This window comes from Rhagoletis pomonella, unplaced genomic scaffold, assembly GCF_013731165.1.
Source record: "Rhagoletis pomonella isolate Grant_MI unplaced genomic scaffold, Rhpom_1.0 Rhpom_scaffold_01261, whole genome shotgun sequence".
NCBI classification, from domain to species: domain Eukaryota; kingdom Metazoa; phylum Arthropoda; class Insecta; order Diptera; family Tephritidae; genus Rhagoletis; species Rhagoletis pomonella.
Genome location: NW_023459815.1, coordinates 785 through 18,949, shown reverse-complemented (window position 1 = coordinate 18,949; position 18,165 = coordinate 785). Strand labels below are relative to the sequence as shown.

The following is an 18,165-nucleotide window of genomic DNA, read 5'->3' as shown; positions in this document are numbered from 1 at the left end:
TGAAAAAAATAAACACTTTTTTCGAAGCGGCGTATAAAAAATTAAAACCATGCTAGATAAATCTTTTACTTGACGTTACATGACAGATTCGCATTGACTGCTTTGACTGTAAGATAATACTTGAAGCATGTCAAATAGAATGACAGTGCATAGATCATTTAAGCTTCAGCTCCAAGCGTCGAAAAACTTTCAAAAATCCAAACACCCATACAATTTGTATGAAGCATCCTACAATAAAGCGGCTTTAACACCGAGCAAATGGAATATTAATTTTGACTTACATGTTGAAGTGGGGCGCCGAAGACAGAAAGAAAGGAAACGGACAAAAAAGTGAAAGAGGAAGCGATAATAAAAACGTGGACGTAAGTTTAGAATAACAAAAAAATTATTAGGCGAAAATGGAAGAATTTCTTCCAGAATTTTGTCAGAATTTTCTTTATTTTTCGTAAAATAATTTCTTTGTGAGTTCATGTCAACCACTTAATGGAAGTTTCTTTAAATATGCGTAAAAGAATCGTTACAGAAATGAGATAGTCCTAAATATTTCGTTAAGATTTCGGGAACTTTGGTTTGCAGGGAAACTACTTTACCGACGTATCTGCTGTATCTGTATATCTGTATCATTCCACCATGAGTTTTTAAATAAACGCTATTTAACCCTTTCATGCCCGATGACATTTTGGTTTATAAATCTCGCCGTTTGATATACTTTTCAAAGGTGGTTTTAAATGACACTTAGGAATGTTGCGAAAACAAAAAGCTGAAATTTATGCCATAATAATGGAACTAACGTTTTTCATGTGCCATAGTAAATGGAAACAAAAAATTAAAGTGAAACGGTTCGGGGAAAATGAAACTCATAAAGCTAAATATTTTTGTGCAGGACTTCTTTCTGCGTAGACGGTCTTCGGCCGTGCTTGGGGATCATAACCTTTACTAGCAGGTCTATTCTTTTATCACCAATTAATGTCACCACTTCTTGTCACAGAGTTGGTAGCCGCTACAACAACAACAACAGCCGTGATTCCAAAGAAACACAATTAATGTCACCACTTCTTGTCACAGCGTTGGTAGCCGCTACAACAACAACAACAGCCGTGATTCCAAAGAAACACAAATTGGGCGGGTGAGCAAAAGAACAGTTTACCTGTGAAAAGGGTGTGCAAAATGCGAAAGGGGATTAAAAATTGGCAGGAACTTTATCTTTATCTATCTTATTTGGCCATAGTTCGCACTGGTGTTGGCAATTAGAAAACTCAACGCATAGCGCTCTAGTTTAGAGACGGTATTATGCTGAGATAACATAATTTATTTAAGAGCTTGGCAACCGTGTTGACTTTTTCTTCTTCTTTCTCCCCACCTGGTAGTAAACGAAAAGAAAAATTAAAAATTGTCGCGACTTGCACTGATTCGGTTGTGGTTTTATAAGCTTCTATTAAATTTGAGAATTATCTTTAAACATTCGTTTTACAAATAACATGCAATTTTGGTGCAATGTGAAAACATAAAATAAGTAGTGGTTTAAAATTGTGATGTGAATTTAAGACTGAAACTAGAGGGTGACTCCGATCAAGGAACAAAGACAACGTATAGATAGAGCTTTCTGAAAAAAGGAAACTACAAGTGTATTTCCAGTTCGATGATTAATCGCCTTTATTAAATAGTAAATTGTGATTGTAGTGAAAATTTAGCGCAAAGCTAGTTAAAATCTCCTTGAAAAAAAGGGAAAATGCGTAAGCAAACGAGCACCTGTTGTATTTATTTGCTTCTTAGTAGCTATTTAATTGCTTTTGTTTTTTGTGTTTTTACGCTAATTTTCATTAACGTTTTCATTTTCATTTCGTTTGCTTAATTAAGTTGTGCATGTTTAGTTTATTTACAACGATAGTGCATTGACATTGTACACAAAGCCACTAAACAACAACACAAAAAATAACTTAAATGCTGTAACACACCCACACAAACTTTGGCGTAGAAAAATTAGCCGCTGATATATGCTTCATATTTCGTCACTGGCTCCCTCCTTTGCCCACGGAAAGTTATCTGAAATAAGGCCATTGAACCTAATTTTTTAACAACGCGCGTTACATTATCCAGCACGCCAACGATCACTACCCGGCAAAAAAAATCTTGTTTTCCGTCTTTCCATTTAGAATTAATTTGCATGTCCCAGTCTATAAGCACCCCCTCCACTTCATTTGTCTTGCCAGTACAACGCAGGCAGTATTTGTATATTCATTAGCAAATTACCTGTTTTGAATTCTTTACCAAATTTGTTGTACGTAACAACAATTGTATGGCGCTGAAAGGTAAATAAAAAAATGTTGAAAATAAATGAGTTGTGTGAATATGTTGATACATAGTATGTTGCCGCAACATTCAAAGATTCATTTTGATGCCTCAAATATCTACGCTGCTGGCAAAAAGTATTGGCACAGCAAATTTTTCACAATATTTGCAACAATTTTTGTTCTTATTTTTTTCCGCCAATTTTTTATAAAAATATGGTTCATTCTACAACAGAAAACATAAAATATAATTCCTAAACTTTGTGCAAAACTCAAGAAAATTCAGCAAATTCTCATGCAAATTTCAATTTGTTAATCAGATTTTTTCATCAATCAATCAATTTTATTATAATAAAGTACAGTATATTTTGCTTAGCTGCCCATCTTTCTTTGCACGAAATACTTGTGCACTTAACCGAAAAAAGCACTTAAGCGAATTTTCTTTACTACTTCAATGAGGAAGGTATCCGAATCCCTATGAAACCAAATAATGGAGAAGCACTTACCACGTAGAAATTACTGCAAGCGAAAATTTTACCGAATGGTATCTAATTATCTATATAACTACATTAATTGATAGCCATTTTCGTTGTTTTGCGAGATGAGCAAAATAAATAAAAGCTTGTAAAATTAGATAATCGTAGGGCCAGTGCAGGTAAACGTAATACTTTCTTTGATAATTGATAATAGTTGCACAGTTTTTAAGGCAGGTATCGCCAATGTGCAGGTATGTTGAATGCATATATCGGAGGAGTTTCCTTATAAATGTTAAAAATAATGCCACTAATGCGCATTTTAGGGTAGGTATCTTAAATGTGCACTTAAGCATAAAGGCAGCAAAGCAAAATATACTGTACTAGTTTTAAGTAGCTAGGAATTACCGTTCATTTTTGAATTTTTTTTTCACGCAGTCTTCCATATTTATTTATTTTTGAATGAAAAACTATTGTGGAAAAGCAACAATAATTAAAAAAAAAAAATGGTAGAAGTGATAGCTATTTCGGATATCGCCACATTTCCTCATCACACATCTTTTAGTGGGAAAAATATAAAACACCTCCAACAAAAAAAAAATTCACAAAAATCAATGCCATTCTTGACTAACTCTGAATTTGCATTTTTTTTACCAGAAACTAATGGGCTGCAAAACTTCATACTCTAAAAAAATTGATTAAAACGTTGAAAATTCGCTAAGTTTTCGCGAGTTTTGTACAAAGTTATGGAATTATATATTTTTTTGCTGTAGAATAAACCATGCTTTTACAAAAAATTGGCGGAAAAATATTAGGAAAACAGTTTTTGCAGATATTTTTGCAATATGAAAAATTTGCAGTGCAAATACTTTTTGCCGACAGTGTATGTAGATCAGGGATGTTCCGAATATTCTCATTCGCATCGTTATACGAATGATTCGCATCATTTAGCATATTCGCATCGACATATGCATTCGCATCAAATGATACGAATATTTTGCGAATGCGAATGTGTACACGGGCAGAGCGACCACTAAGCACACAATCGCAGCGTAACGCACCCCTACCCCTACCCCTAGATTATACATTCAATTTTCTAACAAACTAAAACGACCGCGGCAGCCGGTTCTACGCACCGGAATGAATCGAGTTTTACCCGACCAAGGGCTGTTGTTTCGGCGATCTAACTCGGTTTAAGTCGGTGCAATATCTCGGACGTCGTTCGTCCATAGGACTACATCTGCTACGTATCCTTCTGCTCAGGGCTGTCATCGACTCAAACCCTGGTCCAGAAACTTAACCTGCTGTGTATGCCAGAGACGACTACACCACAACTCCGCCTCAGTCAAGGGCAATGCTTGCAATGGGTGGAGTACCTCAGAGTCTGCTGAGGCCTACGGACTCATCGAAAGTGGACCACATCATTTGTGGCCCTCTGTTGCTCAAACAGAGCTGCCTCCATGACAAACCTCAGTCCGCCTGAGCAGCTCAACACAAACACCACAGCACCACAACACAACACAATAGACCATACCACAACCACGACAGCCTTCGTCAGGCCGATCCCAGCAATCCCCGTATCAGGGATCTCAACGCGGAGATTCGGCAACTAGTAAACGTACATATGCGGAAGAAGTGGGAAGAGCATCTGAAGACCTGTAACTTCACCTCTGGTGTGAGTAAGCTTTGGTAAACCGTGAGATCACTGTCCAATCCGACAAAGCGCGACGACAGAGTCGAAATATCTTGCGGCGACCTCGGTTCGTCGGATCCGGAGCGATGAGCGAGCTATTTTAGCCGGCAATTTACACTGCATCCTCCTGCGGACAAAGCCAAACGTCGAGTGACCAGAAGGCTGCACAAACTGCCAACAACAAGTGCGCGTCTTGTTTTCACTTGCGGGAAGTTCAGGTAGCCATTGGGAAGGAGAAAGCGTCCAAAGCAATGGGAACCGCCGGAATATGCATGTTGATGCTGAAAAAATTGGGTTTTGCGGGAGTAGACTATTTAGCTAAGGTTCTCAACCTGTCAATAGCTGCTCTCCGTCATTCCAGACATCTGGAAGATGAGGAGAGTGGTCCCAATGCTAAAACAGGGGAATACTCTTTACTAGAGGCCTTGCTACTCCCGCATTTTTGGAACCAGCTGACCCCAGCGAAGCATCAGCCATTAACACTCAGATGACACGTGACCAAAACCGCAACCGCCCCTGTGAGAGAACTATTCTATTCAAAAGCGTTTGATACCGTCAGCCACTATACGCTGTTAGAAGACATAGAGGCCTCTTCGCTCCCACAGAGACTCAAACGGTGGTCGGCCCTGAGCGGCATTCACAGGGAGTCAGTCTCAAGTTACGTAGACTCCAGATCTGTTAATGCTGTTCTGGGCACACGATCACCTGACGTGGACGAGACGGAACTTCGTCTGCCTTGAGAAACTCGGACCACAATAGCCCAACTGTGCTCTGGCTACTGCAGTAGATTGAACTTATACCTGAGCAGACTGGATGCAGATGTGCCAAATGTATGTCCGGCATACGGAAAGGCACCCCACGAATCGAAACATCCCCACACAGCTAACGCGTTTATCCCTTTGAACAGGTCCTATAGAGGCTGCACGCTTCTTGGGTCTTCCGTTAGTTAAGCTTGACAACGACTGAGATACTAGCCCACCGCCGTCCCAATGGACATACCCCAACGAGGCTGCACGCTTCCTGGGGCTACCGCTAGTTGAGCTTGACGACAACGATTGAGGGACTAACCGCTCTGGGCGGGGTTGTTGTAGCCGCTAAAACAACAACAACAACAACCAGATTGGCGCTACTATTTGGTACTTTTTGAGGTTTTTTTTAGAGAATGAAAAAAAAGTAAAATTTAATCCTCGACCAGAATAGATTCAGTGCAAAAATCTTCATATTATGGAGATTTTTTGCAAAGTTTCGAAATCAGCTGTTATATTTCTCGACTCGTCGTGTGTTTTAAATCTATGTAGGCATTGGAGAAAAAAATTTCTAACGAAAACTTTTCATATAGAAATTAAGATCAAATCAGAATTTTATAAAAGGAAGGCTGAAGTGCATAAGTTATGATAAGTAACAGGAGAAATCAAATTCTTATAAGCAATTTGAAAAGAGATAAGCGGCAATAATAATAATTTTGCAAGTGTGAATCCATGTGGCCGTATAAGTTGGGGTTAAGATGCCAATTCGAGTTCAGAAGACATCTTTTCTATACCAATGCATACATATATAATATATAATATAAGTCCCGTTAGGTGTCTGTTCAGTGTTGCCAAACATGAGCCTACCAAAACCGGTAGGTTTTTTTTTCCATTTGGTAGGATGGTAGGCTTGATTGGATTTTGGTAGGTTTCGGGACAATGAGTAATAATTATTTGCGAAAAATAGAAAATATGTGCGTATCTCCAAACATTTTAGCAACCTTTTTTAAACAAATATTTCACCGGTGCGTTCGTATAATGGCGGCCACAAACATGTAAATATACCTGATTCCTAATTACAAACGTATACCCTATTATTGTCAATATGCAATACGAACATCCATATATCGTTACTTAAGGGTGAAAAGGTGCCAAGTCCATTTTTTGGAATTCTTCAGGAGAGACGAAAACTCGATGTAGTTTCGTATTACCTGTCATTCTGCATCAAAAACTAAACTTTGAAAAAAAATTGACTTGGCATCTTTTCACCTTTAGGCAGCGATATAATTTATGGCGTACTTGGACCAAGATTCCAGAAAAGTCTGCCAATGGGCTCGTACTCAACCATATTTCAGGCGGAGGTCTTCCCAATCGAAGTCTGAGTTCGCGAATGTCATCGTAAAAGGCAAATGAGGCCAGAATAAATATTAGGTCGGACATTCAGGCCGCGTTAAAGGCCTTAGAGCCTTTTAAAACGGCATCAAGGCTTGTAAACTCTTGAACCACCTGCGAGCCCACAATAGCGTCACGCTGTGGAGGGTTCATGGACATGAAGGGTTTGAAGGCAACAAAAGGGCTGACAGTTTCACAAAGCGTGGAGACCAAATGCGTTTGCATGGTCCCTAGCCTTTCTGCGGTACATCTAAAGGATACATTGCAGACCTACTTAGGAGCTAGCTGGGAATAATCTCAAATTGCTGCCTACTGGCGGAAGTCAAAGGGAATAAGACAATCAAAGATATGCATAACTCTTTCCAGCAGGAACCCCGAAAGACACCTGTTTGTAAAGAGACATATGTATGTACATATGGATAAGTCTGTACCATAAAATGAATCGTTATACGCAGTTATGTAATTTGTTTTTATTATACTCGTATTTTAGTTTTACTAAATGTTATGTTAACCATATTTTCAAAAAATTTTTCATTGAAAACTCAAAAAAATGTTTGGTAGGTTTCGGTTGGTTATGGTATGAAATTTTGGTAGGAAAAAAAATTTGTCTGTGGCAACGCTGTGTCTGTTTTTCATTTCGTCGACAGAGCTACCAATACCAGCGCAATATTTTTGTCTTAGTATGCGTGCACTAGCAAAGGCGCAATTGCGCATGTATGATAGCAGATTGCACTTAATTTTGATAAGGGAAATAAGCTGATTTTGAAGCATTCAGTTGTAGAAGCTTTGCAAGACGCGACTGATGGAAACTCCAATGCATTTGCAAAAGTTTTGATACATACTAACACATCCGCAATCTGCTTTAATCTTTTTTTTCTGAAACAGATATGTGCCACAAGAGTAAGCAGTCAAACTGATTTGGTACATTATTTTGCCCTTTCATTATTTCTTCTCTTTGTCTTCTTCTTTTCGCTAAAAAGAAGAGAAGAATTAAAAAGAAGAAAAGGTGGCCGTCTAAAAGCGCGGAAAAATTAAGAACGACAGACGTGGAATTTGCGAAATACAGTTCTAATAAAAGGAAAGTTAATTTAATATAAAAGAATTTGAAGACAAAATGAAGAAGAGACATTTAAGCAATGGCTTATCAAAGGAAAAAGGCTTTTCGAAGCTAATATAAAAAAATTTTAAGAGCTTGAGCAATCCTCTCAAGAAAATGTGCAAAGTGAGGCTGCGGCTTCTGGTGAAACAGAAAATATGGAAGACTGCATGTCGAGTGAAGTTTTTCTTGGTGAAAGTGATCCTTTTCTAGCAGTGAAGTGCCGAATGAAAATTTCGAGCAGTTGAATGCGAATTAGGGATTGAAGTCTTGGGCGATTAGAAATAAAATTTCTCAAAGCGCCCTTGACGATTTACTTAAAACCCTTTGAAAAGTTGGAATGAATGACTTGCCTTTGTCCGCTAAAAGTCTCGGGAAAAAATTAATATTCAGTCCATTCCAAATGGCGAATTTCTATACTTACGTATTCAAGATAATATTATTTCAGATGTATTCGGATTTTTAGAGGCGCGAGAAGAAGTCTTAATTGATGTAGGTGTCGATGGTGTCAAACTATTTAATAGTTCTAATCGAGTTTTATGGCCTATCCTGGGGCACTTGTAGATTTTCGTAGTGTAACACCTGTAGAAACCTGAAGATATCAATGATTTCATGGCAAATTTTTCATCAGAAGCAAAATACCTTAGGGAAAATGGTATCAAAGTGGGTCACAATGAGATCGTATTAAAGTTTGATGTTCGGGTGTTCATTTGTGATTCTCCGGCTAGGGCGTTTGCTTGTGGTGTTATGTCATTTAATGGAAAAAGCGGATGCCCTAAATGTTCCCTCGAAGGCAAATATAAAGAGAGAATATTATGTTTTCCCAAAGAAATTGGTGAACTTAGGTCGGATTCATCTTCTGAGCAAAGAGTTTACGCTTCTCACCACCTTGTTCAATTTAGGCATCAGAAAAGCGTGTTAGAAGACGCTGGCTTTGGAATGGTTTCTCAGTTTCCTCTTGACTCTATGCATTTGGTTGATTTAGGTGTCGTCAAAAAATGTCTTAAACTGTTCATCAAAAATGCAAATACCATAAAGATGAATGCAAATATTCGTTTCGTTTCCAGGTTTTTCCATCAGAATTCTGTCGAATTTCAAGTAGCTTGGTTGAAGTTAGTCATTGGAAAACAACGGAGTTCAGGCAGTTTTTGCTATACACAGGCGTTTTTATTTTGAAGGATTGCGTAAGTAGAGAGTTGTACTACCTTTTCTTGCTTTTGCATAGTAGTATTCGCCTTCTTTCAAGTGAAAAATCGTTCAGGTCGGAGGCCGATATTGCTCAAAAAATGCTGGAACACTTTGTCGCAGAGTTCAGTAGGATATTTGGAGAAGAATTAGTTAGTTTCAACATTCATGGCTTACTTCACTTGCTTGAATGCGTTAAAAGTTTGGGTCCTTTGGATTCATTTTCTGCTTATAGGTTTGAAAACTTTATGCAATTTAAAAAAAATGTAATTAAAAAGCCGAATCAAGTATTGCTTGATAAAAGGCAAGATCTTAATTCGCTTTCGAATCGCACTTCGCGGTTTGGAGCATTTGACATTGATTTAAGAAAAGAAAATGATTGTTTTTGCTGCAGTAAGAAAGCGGGACCTATAAAGGTAATGGAACTTGTTCGGTTAGGAGATTCAGAACTAATTTAATGTATCGTTTGAAATTTTTTCTATACCAATGCATACATATATAATATAAGTCCCGTTAGGTGTCTGTTTTTCATCTTTCTGATATGCTTTTAAATCAGTAGTGCACAGCGTCGACAGAGCTACCAATACCAGCGCAATATTTTTGTCTTAAAGCATAAACAGACGGCTGCGTTGATCCGGATCAACTCGGGAATTAACTACAGTTGATCCGGATTAAGTCCGGATCAACGCTGCCGTCTGTTTAAGCTTTTAGTATGCGTACACTAGCAAAGGCGCAACTAATTCGCTGCTAGCGTCGCAACAGTTCGCTAGCTGCACAGACACGACTTGTATGTTAAATCCGAGTAGCTCCCGGACACTCGTGTGTACCACGGTTTTAAATCGTATAACCTATTGGCAAAACAAGAGATTCAAAAAGGCTCCGCTAGACGAGCCACGTTGCACTTGGTTATTTGCAGCTGTAATTGTATAATGGCAGATTGCACTTAATTTTGATAAGCGAAATAAGCTGAATTTGTTAAATTTAGTTAAAATTACAGATCAAACTGCTATTTACACTAAAGTATCGTACAGTGTCGCTTACGATTAAATTGTAGGAACTCAAAAGTGTAAACAAAGCAAACGATCAAATTCATTTTGCTTTTTGCAACGGTAAATATTCAAAGTCTGTGATTTTGTAGGACGTTGGAACTAAATAGTATTTTAAACCTATTTGCAACAAAAAAATTGATTTCGATAATATGTCGCTAACGATAAAATTGCAATTAGGGGTCGATATGTTACAGGTTGTTTCAATTTAACGTTTAGTAATTTACAGGCAAAACAACCCTTTGCGCTGGTGCATGTCGTAGAAAATAGAAATACATACATATCGTCACCTGAAATGCAAAAATAGAGTAAAAAGCGTCATCGCTGAAATACAAAAAGTCATAAATAATAAAAAATTAAAATTTCACCTTTTGATGTACATACATATGTATGTATAATATGACCAACCGTACTTCTTTCGGAAGTACAGTACTTCTTTTTTCGCTCTTCTACTTCGTACTTCGAAGTACAGTCAAATGTACTTCTTTGCGTTACTTTGTACTTCAGGAGGGAGAATTTGTAACTAGTTGGCGACAATTTTCGGATCGCTATCGCACTTTTCTTCGTTTTTTACTTGGATGGGGTCGATGGGTTCAGGATTATGGCAGCCCTACAATACGAGCACTCCACAAGGTGGTGTTCTCTCTCCCCTGCTCTGGATTGCGGTTGTAAACGACCTTCTAGAGAAACTGGAAAAAGTGGGCTGTCGGGTGATCGCCTATGTTGATGATGTGCAACTTTTGTTTAGGAGACGTTTTCTAGACACCCTTTTTGATCTGGCTCAAGGTTACCTGAACCACATAACTAGGTGGGCGATCAGCGGCGGCTGTCGTGGGAGCCTAACCTTGGGGAAAGGGTAAGAAAGGTGTCGGTTGCCTGGTACTACTGTAGGGCAGCTATCGGTAAAAGGTGAGGCCTCTTGCCCAAATTAATTCAATAGCTCTAGGAAACCAGATTTAAGCCTATATTGTTTCAAGGAGCCCTTGTTTGGTGGAACTCACTAGAGAAAGCTACACTTGTAAAATAGGAATTAGTGGATCATTAGGAACCACACCTATACTGGCGCTTAACATTCATATGTCGAACACGGCGCCTGCGGATATTGCAGACAGAATTGTCGCAGCACGAACTGCTATTGGGCTAAGGAAAACCGGGTTCTTTTGTGACATAAAAAAGGAAAAGAAGACGTTTCTCTGCTGCAGCAAATATTTTTATAGGCCACTTTAAAACACGTTACCTCTCAAGGGCTAGTGAGGGAGGCTCTGACAGGCAATTGTGCGATTGGTATTCATTCGGGGAGACTGGGAATTTCAGCTGATCCTTTTTTATCAGCTATCAAGAGGTAAATGAAGTGGAATCATCTCCACACTTTCTTTTAAAATGTCCAACCTTCGCGAGGCTAAGATGGAAGCATTTTGTCTCGCACTTCTGAACAAACACTGAGCTCGCAGGGATCGAATCGGCTCGCGACGTTAACTTAACACAACCTAACCTGTACTTCTTTGAGCTATGAAATAGTTGGTCACATTATGTATGTATATGATGGATTTTATCGAATTACAACTCCACATCATTTTATGAAAAAAATTTACGTATATAAGTCACGACTTTTTCCATTTCAATTGCGATGTTGTTACGTCTTTTTTGCATTTCTGGTAACGGAATGTAGATCTAATTGGCCGTCCTCAAATGTGTTGGAATTTTTGTTAACGTTCACACTTTATCCTCTTTTTGTGATGAACAATTAAAAATATGATTACAGTCAGTACTTAAGGTTAATTGAAAATATTTTTTGTGCGTATTCATTTACTCATTTACCAGTGGATAAGAGAGACGAGCTAATTAGGGGTTTTGTTGGTATTATTTGAAGAATTAAGGAAATTAAACATATATGTAATTATTTAGATATTCAAAGCTAACAAATTCTTAATAAGCTGAGGGTTGGTAGGGAAAATCGCTAGTTATACAATTAATCACATAGGTTTACAAAAAAAAGTGTATGCATATTAAACCAAACCTATATATCCCTATGTTATTCATTCATTGAATAAACCTGAAAATTCATATACATAAGGTCTTACATTCCCTGAACCCGAATCAGAGGTCCGTTAACCACCATAATGTCAGCTTCGAGGTCATTTGAAGGTCAAATAGGACAAAATTTATTCAAGAAAATTAAAAAAAAAAAAAATTGTTTTTGTTGTCACTGAAACCGAGTATGGAGGTCCGTTGATTCCTCAAGGTCATCTGGAGATCATGCTAAGGTCATCCCAAGGTCAAATTCCGATGAATTTTATTGATTTTTCAGGTTTATTCAATGAATTTTTCCCTACTTGACCTTCAAATGACCACGAACCTGACGTGGTGGAGTCTAACGGACCTCGGATTCCCATTCAGCATGTCGAATAACATAGGGATGTATAGGTTTGGTTTAATATGCATACACATGACTTCAAACATTTACATACGTTTTCCTTAAGAAATATTTCTAATTGAACCTGGCTGCTACTTAAAACATTGTAAAATGACGAGTTTCTGTTTGTGAAATACGGCGTACTATAGCGTGCTACTTGTGGATAGTATTGGCTAATCTTTAAATGTTTGTATGTTTTTCACTTGTCCTCCTTGACCACTGTCCATTTAATCAATATAACGCTGCAATTTTTTCATTGTTAATTCTTCAAGTTTTAGTTGTAAAATATATGCAATACATACATACATCCTACTGAAGGGTTCTCAACATTAACTAGTATAAAGATTACTTTCAATAAAGATCCTGAGAAATCCTTGTGCTTTAGAGTGTTATTCAAAGGCTTCTTTAAAAAGACATACATACCTACATACCTACGTATGTACATACATATGTATATGACTGCATCCTCATCTTCTTGGCATATGCATTTACATACACAAATTTATTATGCAACTTACTAATTCACAGAATACTGATTTCTATAGATTTTTTTGAAAATGTTATCGTGTGGAACCAAATTTTTTGAGATGATGGCAAATATAGTACTTCAATCAAGAAACGATTCCAGGGAATCACAATCCAATTCCGACGGTAATTGCAACTCAAGAATGGCGGATAACGAGCTGCTGCAGCCGCCCAATTCACTGCCATTGGAAAACAACAACACATCGCTTACACTGCAAAGAGTGGACAGACAAACTTGTAGGCATTTTTTATTTTAGCTTAATTGGTATTTTTGTATTTTTTAATCAAAATTTATTTAAAACGGTTTGGAATTATTAAATGCTATAGCATTTACCAGCATACATACATACGTACTCCTTTCGACTGATTAGAGACTTTACACATTTTAGCATTCTTTTGTACTTGCTTTAGTAAAATGTAAATCGATGATTTTTAATTATTTTATTTAAAATATTATGCATTTTTTTCTTTTTCAGCCACTATGACCTCGCCGAGCACCAATTCTAGCGAAGTAGAGGCATTGAGCAGCCACCATGCTCTAGACGTTGTTAAAGGATATTTTATAAAAGATTTCGATTTAAGGGATGTGCAGATGTATATTCGTGACATATTTAATGAATATGAAAAAAGATATATAGAGGCAGTAAGCGTCCAAGAAACTATTGATAAAAAAATTGTAATTAAACTCCTTCCACTGTAGGGCGTTTATCAAGATGAGCAAAGTTGTCAACATGAAATTCAAGATGCACATCGCGAGGAGCAGGTTTTACGCCTATTTGCCGTATTGCGACATAAGGATCCCTCACAAATAACTAAATTTATGGATGCTTTGCTGCTCGACTATTCTTGGCTTGTGAACCATTTTGAGAATGTGAACAAAGTCGACTATAGCCGTTATGTAGATTTAGTACATTCTTTACACTCTAAGGTCCATCTGAAATTCGATGACTACAATGTGCATCGCTCAGTGCCGGTAAGAGAGTTTTGAATAAAAAAAATACTTCGCATAATTATATGTTATGACACCTTTCTTAGTTCCGAAAATTACGCAACGCACTGCTAGACATGCCACCTGCCGGCCGTGTGGTGCTGGTTAGTGACTTCGGTTGTGGCAAGAAGTGGCTGGCAATCGATGCTTGCTCCGATTTTGATGTCGCAAACGCTATGAATTTCCAAATTCACTGGGTCGATATGAGTCAATGTACAAGCTCGCTGGAAGATCTACGTATGTTGCGTTATTTAAAATTATTACTTACACAATCGACGCGTTCACCTTCACCGGCTAGTTATGGTTCGTTGGATCGAGTTAACAATAATACGCAGGTTTATAAAAATTCGATAGCTGAAGTATGCGTTGAGCTGAAAAAGCATTTGGATAAGAAGTGTCTTGTCATTTTGGTGAACGTACAGAATACGCATGCGCTAAAAGCTTTCGACTTGCCATGTAAATTACTCGTTATCACGCGTAGTAAAAAAGTTAGCGATTCGTTTGCAAAAAAGCGAAGCACCACATTAAATGTGAATCGTGGTTTTACACGCGAAGAACTTTATCTGCTCTTTGAAAAGTATTTGGAACATCAGAATTTCAAAGAAAGCCATGTAGATTTGATATATGCACATAGCAATGGGCATCCATATTTGCTCAGTTTAATTGCGCAGAGTTTGCGCCAAAACTTGAACAATTGGCAGAGTTGGATCGATAAGTTGCGAGAATCGGAGTGAGTAGAAGGAGCGATAATAGTAACAAAGCTTAACAATACAATTTATGATTCTGTAATATTGCAAATGCATTGTTATTTTAAACATTTTTCCATTTTATGCAGCCTTGTTGATGAGAAATTCAATGCCGCGATAGAAAAGAGCCTCGAGAGCTTAGAGCCGGATTTAAGAAAGGCATTTTCTGAGGTATTTCGTTGCTTCCCGCATGCCATTTTTGTGCCAAAAAGGGTAAGAATTATTTTCTATTATAACATGCAATATGTAACATTAAACTGTGTTTTCCCACATTTTAGGTAATTGTGGCCCTGTGGCCTGGGAGCAGTTGTGAAAAAGATTTGATCAAGTTACATCGTCATGGTTTTCTAGAAAAGTGCATTTTAGAAACAGGTGACTTCTTTAAGCTACCATTTATTTATGGTAAAATGAAGGAAAGATATGTAGTAACAGACGAAGAAATAGTAGATATGCATAAGAAACTGCTTGAATACTATCAGTATGTTAAATATTTGAATTTTAAATTTAATTTACCTTCACTCAGCTTATTTTTTTCTTTGCAGTTTCGTTGAGGATTTAGATGCTCGCAAAGAAGTGTTGCCTTTCCAACGTGACGTTCATGATTTCTACTTTTTTCTCTGCATCGGTTATCATCTCAAAAAGTCTGGATTGACGCACTACTTTCGGCAAATCTATTTGGATTATGGTTTTCTAGAGCAAAAAATGCGTAACGTCGACTTGCTAAGCACAATCGCCGATTTGGAAACGTTTCGGCATTACATTGGTATGTAAAATAGTTTTCGGGAGATACGTAAATAGTACTCAACTCACTAACCCGCCAAAACGCTTTTGCTCTCGTTTACAGCCCCTAATTCGGAGCGTCGTAAAGCATTTCGTGCCATACGTGAATTTTTACCCAACATCGAAAAGACATTGCAAGAGTCGAAGAATGCTACACTCTTACAATGCGCGCTCATGGAGAGCGGTTTGGTGGGTGCTGAAGCGCTTACACAAGCGGCTGCTTTTCCAGATTACACATGGTTTGAACACCGGTAAGTGGTTATCGGTTAAAACTAAAGTTTATCATGATGTTGACTTTTTTGGTTCTGATCTATATGCGCAGCGGTTTCTTCCACCAACGACACAATATTATTTCTCTGCCCAGTACTCCAAAGAAAGTTATACTACTTGATCATGAACGCTCTTTGATTGTACTGGAGGAAAGTAAGACTATACTGCTGGTCAACACATCGCTGAATTGGAACTCATATTCAGTCAAATTAAAGGATCCGGTGTTAGTTAAAACAACCGTAGTTGATGCTCTCTTTTTTACTGACAATAACTACGACATTGTACTAGCCTTATACAGTAATGGTGATATGAAATTTTGGTGTATACCGTGTGATTGCAGTACGGACCGGCGAAGGGTGCGTGCACAAAATATTACTTCACCTTATCCGAATTTTTATCAATATAAATGCATACATATATCACTTTCTTTACTTTTTCTCTTTACAGTCTGATTCTTTTGCACGCCCGCAAGCCAAAGAAATTGAATGTTGTAACGTCACTCCTCGAGCCTACCTTTTCAAACCGATTACCGCATTTGAACTTTCTAATGAAGGAAATGATAAACAACCCTATTTATATATGGCGCATATGAATGGTGAAATCAGCAACATTCAGTGGAAGAGCGAAAGTAAAACATTTTGCTCTACATCGACACCGTCTTTGAAAACTGAAATGCGAGCTATAACTATTGTGCGCCTCATCTTTCGTCGATTCTATGTAGTTGGCAATACAAAAGGGGAAGTACGTATTTTCGATGTCACAGATTATTCGCAACAACGTGGTCTTGAACCATTCACCAACTTCATCGAAGCCATCGAGCTATCGCGGAATGAGACACTTCTAGTTTGCAACACTTGCATTGTTCGTTTTACAAGCAGTTCAATACTTCAAACGGGACATGTGGAATATCTGCTTCATCAAGATGACTTGACTGCTTACGATCAGGGGAATGTTATAAAATGTGCTAAATTGTTGTTTATCAATGGACGTAAACAACTCGTTTTGGGCACAAATAGTGGACTGATTATCTTCGACATTGAAATGCGTACAAGAGTGCTCACTACAAATGTTAACGAACAGATCACGTGTGTTGATGTACATCCGCTGGAAAATGCCAAGTACAAATATATGGTGGCATGCGGTTCACATGAGCGTAAGCTCTTGAATTTATTTGCATTACGGGTGGATGATAGTGGTGGTACGCTTCTCGGTTGGTCACATCGTGCCACAGTTTCTCGATTGGGAGAGCGTGATCGGTATAGTGACGCGATAGACTTCCACATGGCGCCCGATGCTTGGTTGAAGGGTGACAAATTATTTGCAGTGCAATATGAGTATGATGAGGCGACACTATTGGCTGTGGATTCACAGAATCAGGTAAATAATGATACTAAAACATTTTCACCGGCTTAATATATAATTCAATTATATTTTCATTTTATTTATAGATACATAAAATCGATAATGATGGTCACAAAGTATTTCCGCGTTTACCCTACCCCATCACTGCGCTTACGCAAAGTGGCAAGCAAGCGATAGTTGGCTGCGTAAATGGCATGCTATTTGATTTGACTACTTCTACACCTCTATTCACTTCGGCCTTTAAGAATCAACCGATCGAGTTTTTACAGCTTTTAGACGAATACACGCTTGTTGCAGGTAGCAATAATGAGCTAGTCATTTTCACAGATCTTAGTACTGGCCAACAAAAACCATTTATATTGAAATATGGAAAAATTAAGCGCTGCTTTCGTTTGGCGGCTGGACGCATATTGATAGTTTTTGTAAGCTGTGTATTTTGGGTACGTAAAGTATGTAGACAAATATCGAACACTGTATTCATCCAGAAAATTTCCCTTACAGGTTTTAGATGAGTCCGCGTGTTTGATAAATAAATACGAGCCAATGCGCAGCATTGGGGATTGCGATTTACAAAACAACCAACTGTTTGTGGTTACTGAAAACTATAGAATCGAGGTGAGGGCACAATGTAAAATTATACTGCTGTTATTCGACGCGAAAATATTGGCATACTTACTATTTATTATGGTTAAATTATAAAAAAATGGCTAGGAAAAATATTAGAGCATTGAATTTAATTCGGTAATGTTTACGACACAATTTGTTTGAGGCTCATCAATGCTTTCTATTCTTATCATTTAAACATCAACACTTTCTAATCGTCTATCTGTATTCCAGCCTTTTTTGTTCCGATGCATGGCTGGTGATGATTTTGGTTGTATAACTTTTGTGAACAGTATTTTGCGGTTGGACTATTTGGCGAACTAGCAAATTTGTAGCCCTCCCTACTCCGTCTATCTTTTCAACCTGATCTAATCGCTGGCATTCGCAGCTTTAGATAAATAGTATGATTTTTAAATATATTTCTACAAAACGATGTATGTATAGTACATATGTGATCTATGTATGTGCTCGTATATAATATGTGCACCTGTTTTTGCCCGCGTTGCTAATTTTTTTTAATAAGCGTGATATCTAAGAGCAACGAAATAACTACGCTAAC

At 37.9% G+C, this 18,165-nt stretch overlaps 1 protein-coding gene across 2 annotated transcripts; it reads left to right on the top strand.

The window, feature by feature from the left end:
* Positions 1–1,029: 1,029 nt before the first annotated feature.
* Positions 1,030–17,618, top strand: LOC118752149 (the record flags this gene model as incomplete). Of its 2 annotated transcripts, XM_036487006.1 has the most annotated exon segments (13): positions 1,030–1,733; positions 12,878–13,094; positions 13,334–13,500; positions 13,558–13,830; positions 13,893–14,575; positions 14,681–14,804; positions 14,870–15,069; positions 15,134–15,354; positions 15,436–15,622; positions 15,694–15,997; positions 16,089–17,018; positions 17,090–17,443; positions 17,505–17,618. In XM_036487006.1, coding segments are annotated over 12 exon segments (3,762 nt in total), but the record flags the coding sequence as incomplete, so codon positions are not given.
* Between the last annotated feature and the right edge of the window lie 547 nt (positions 17,619–18,165).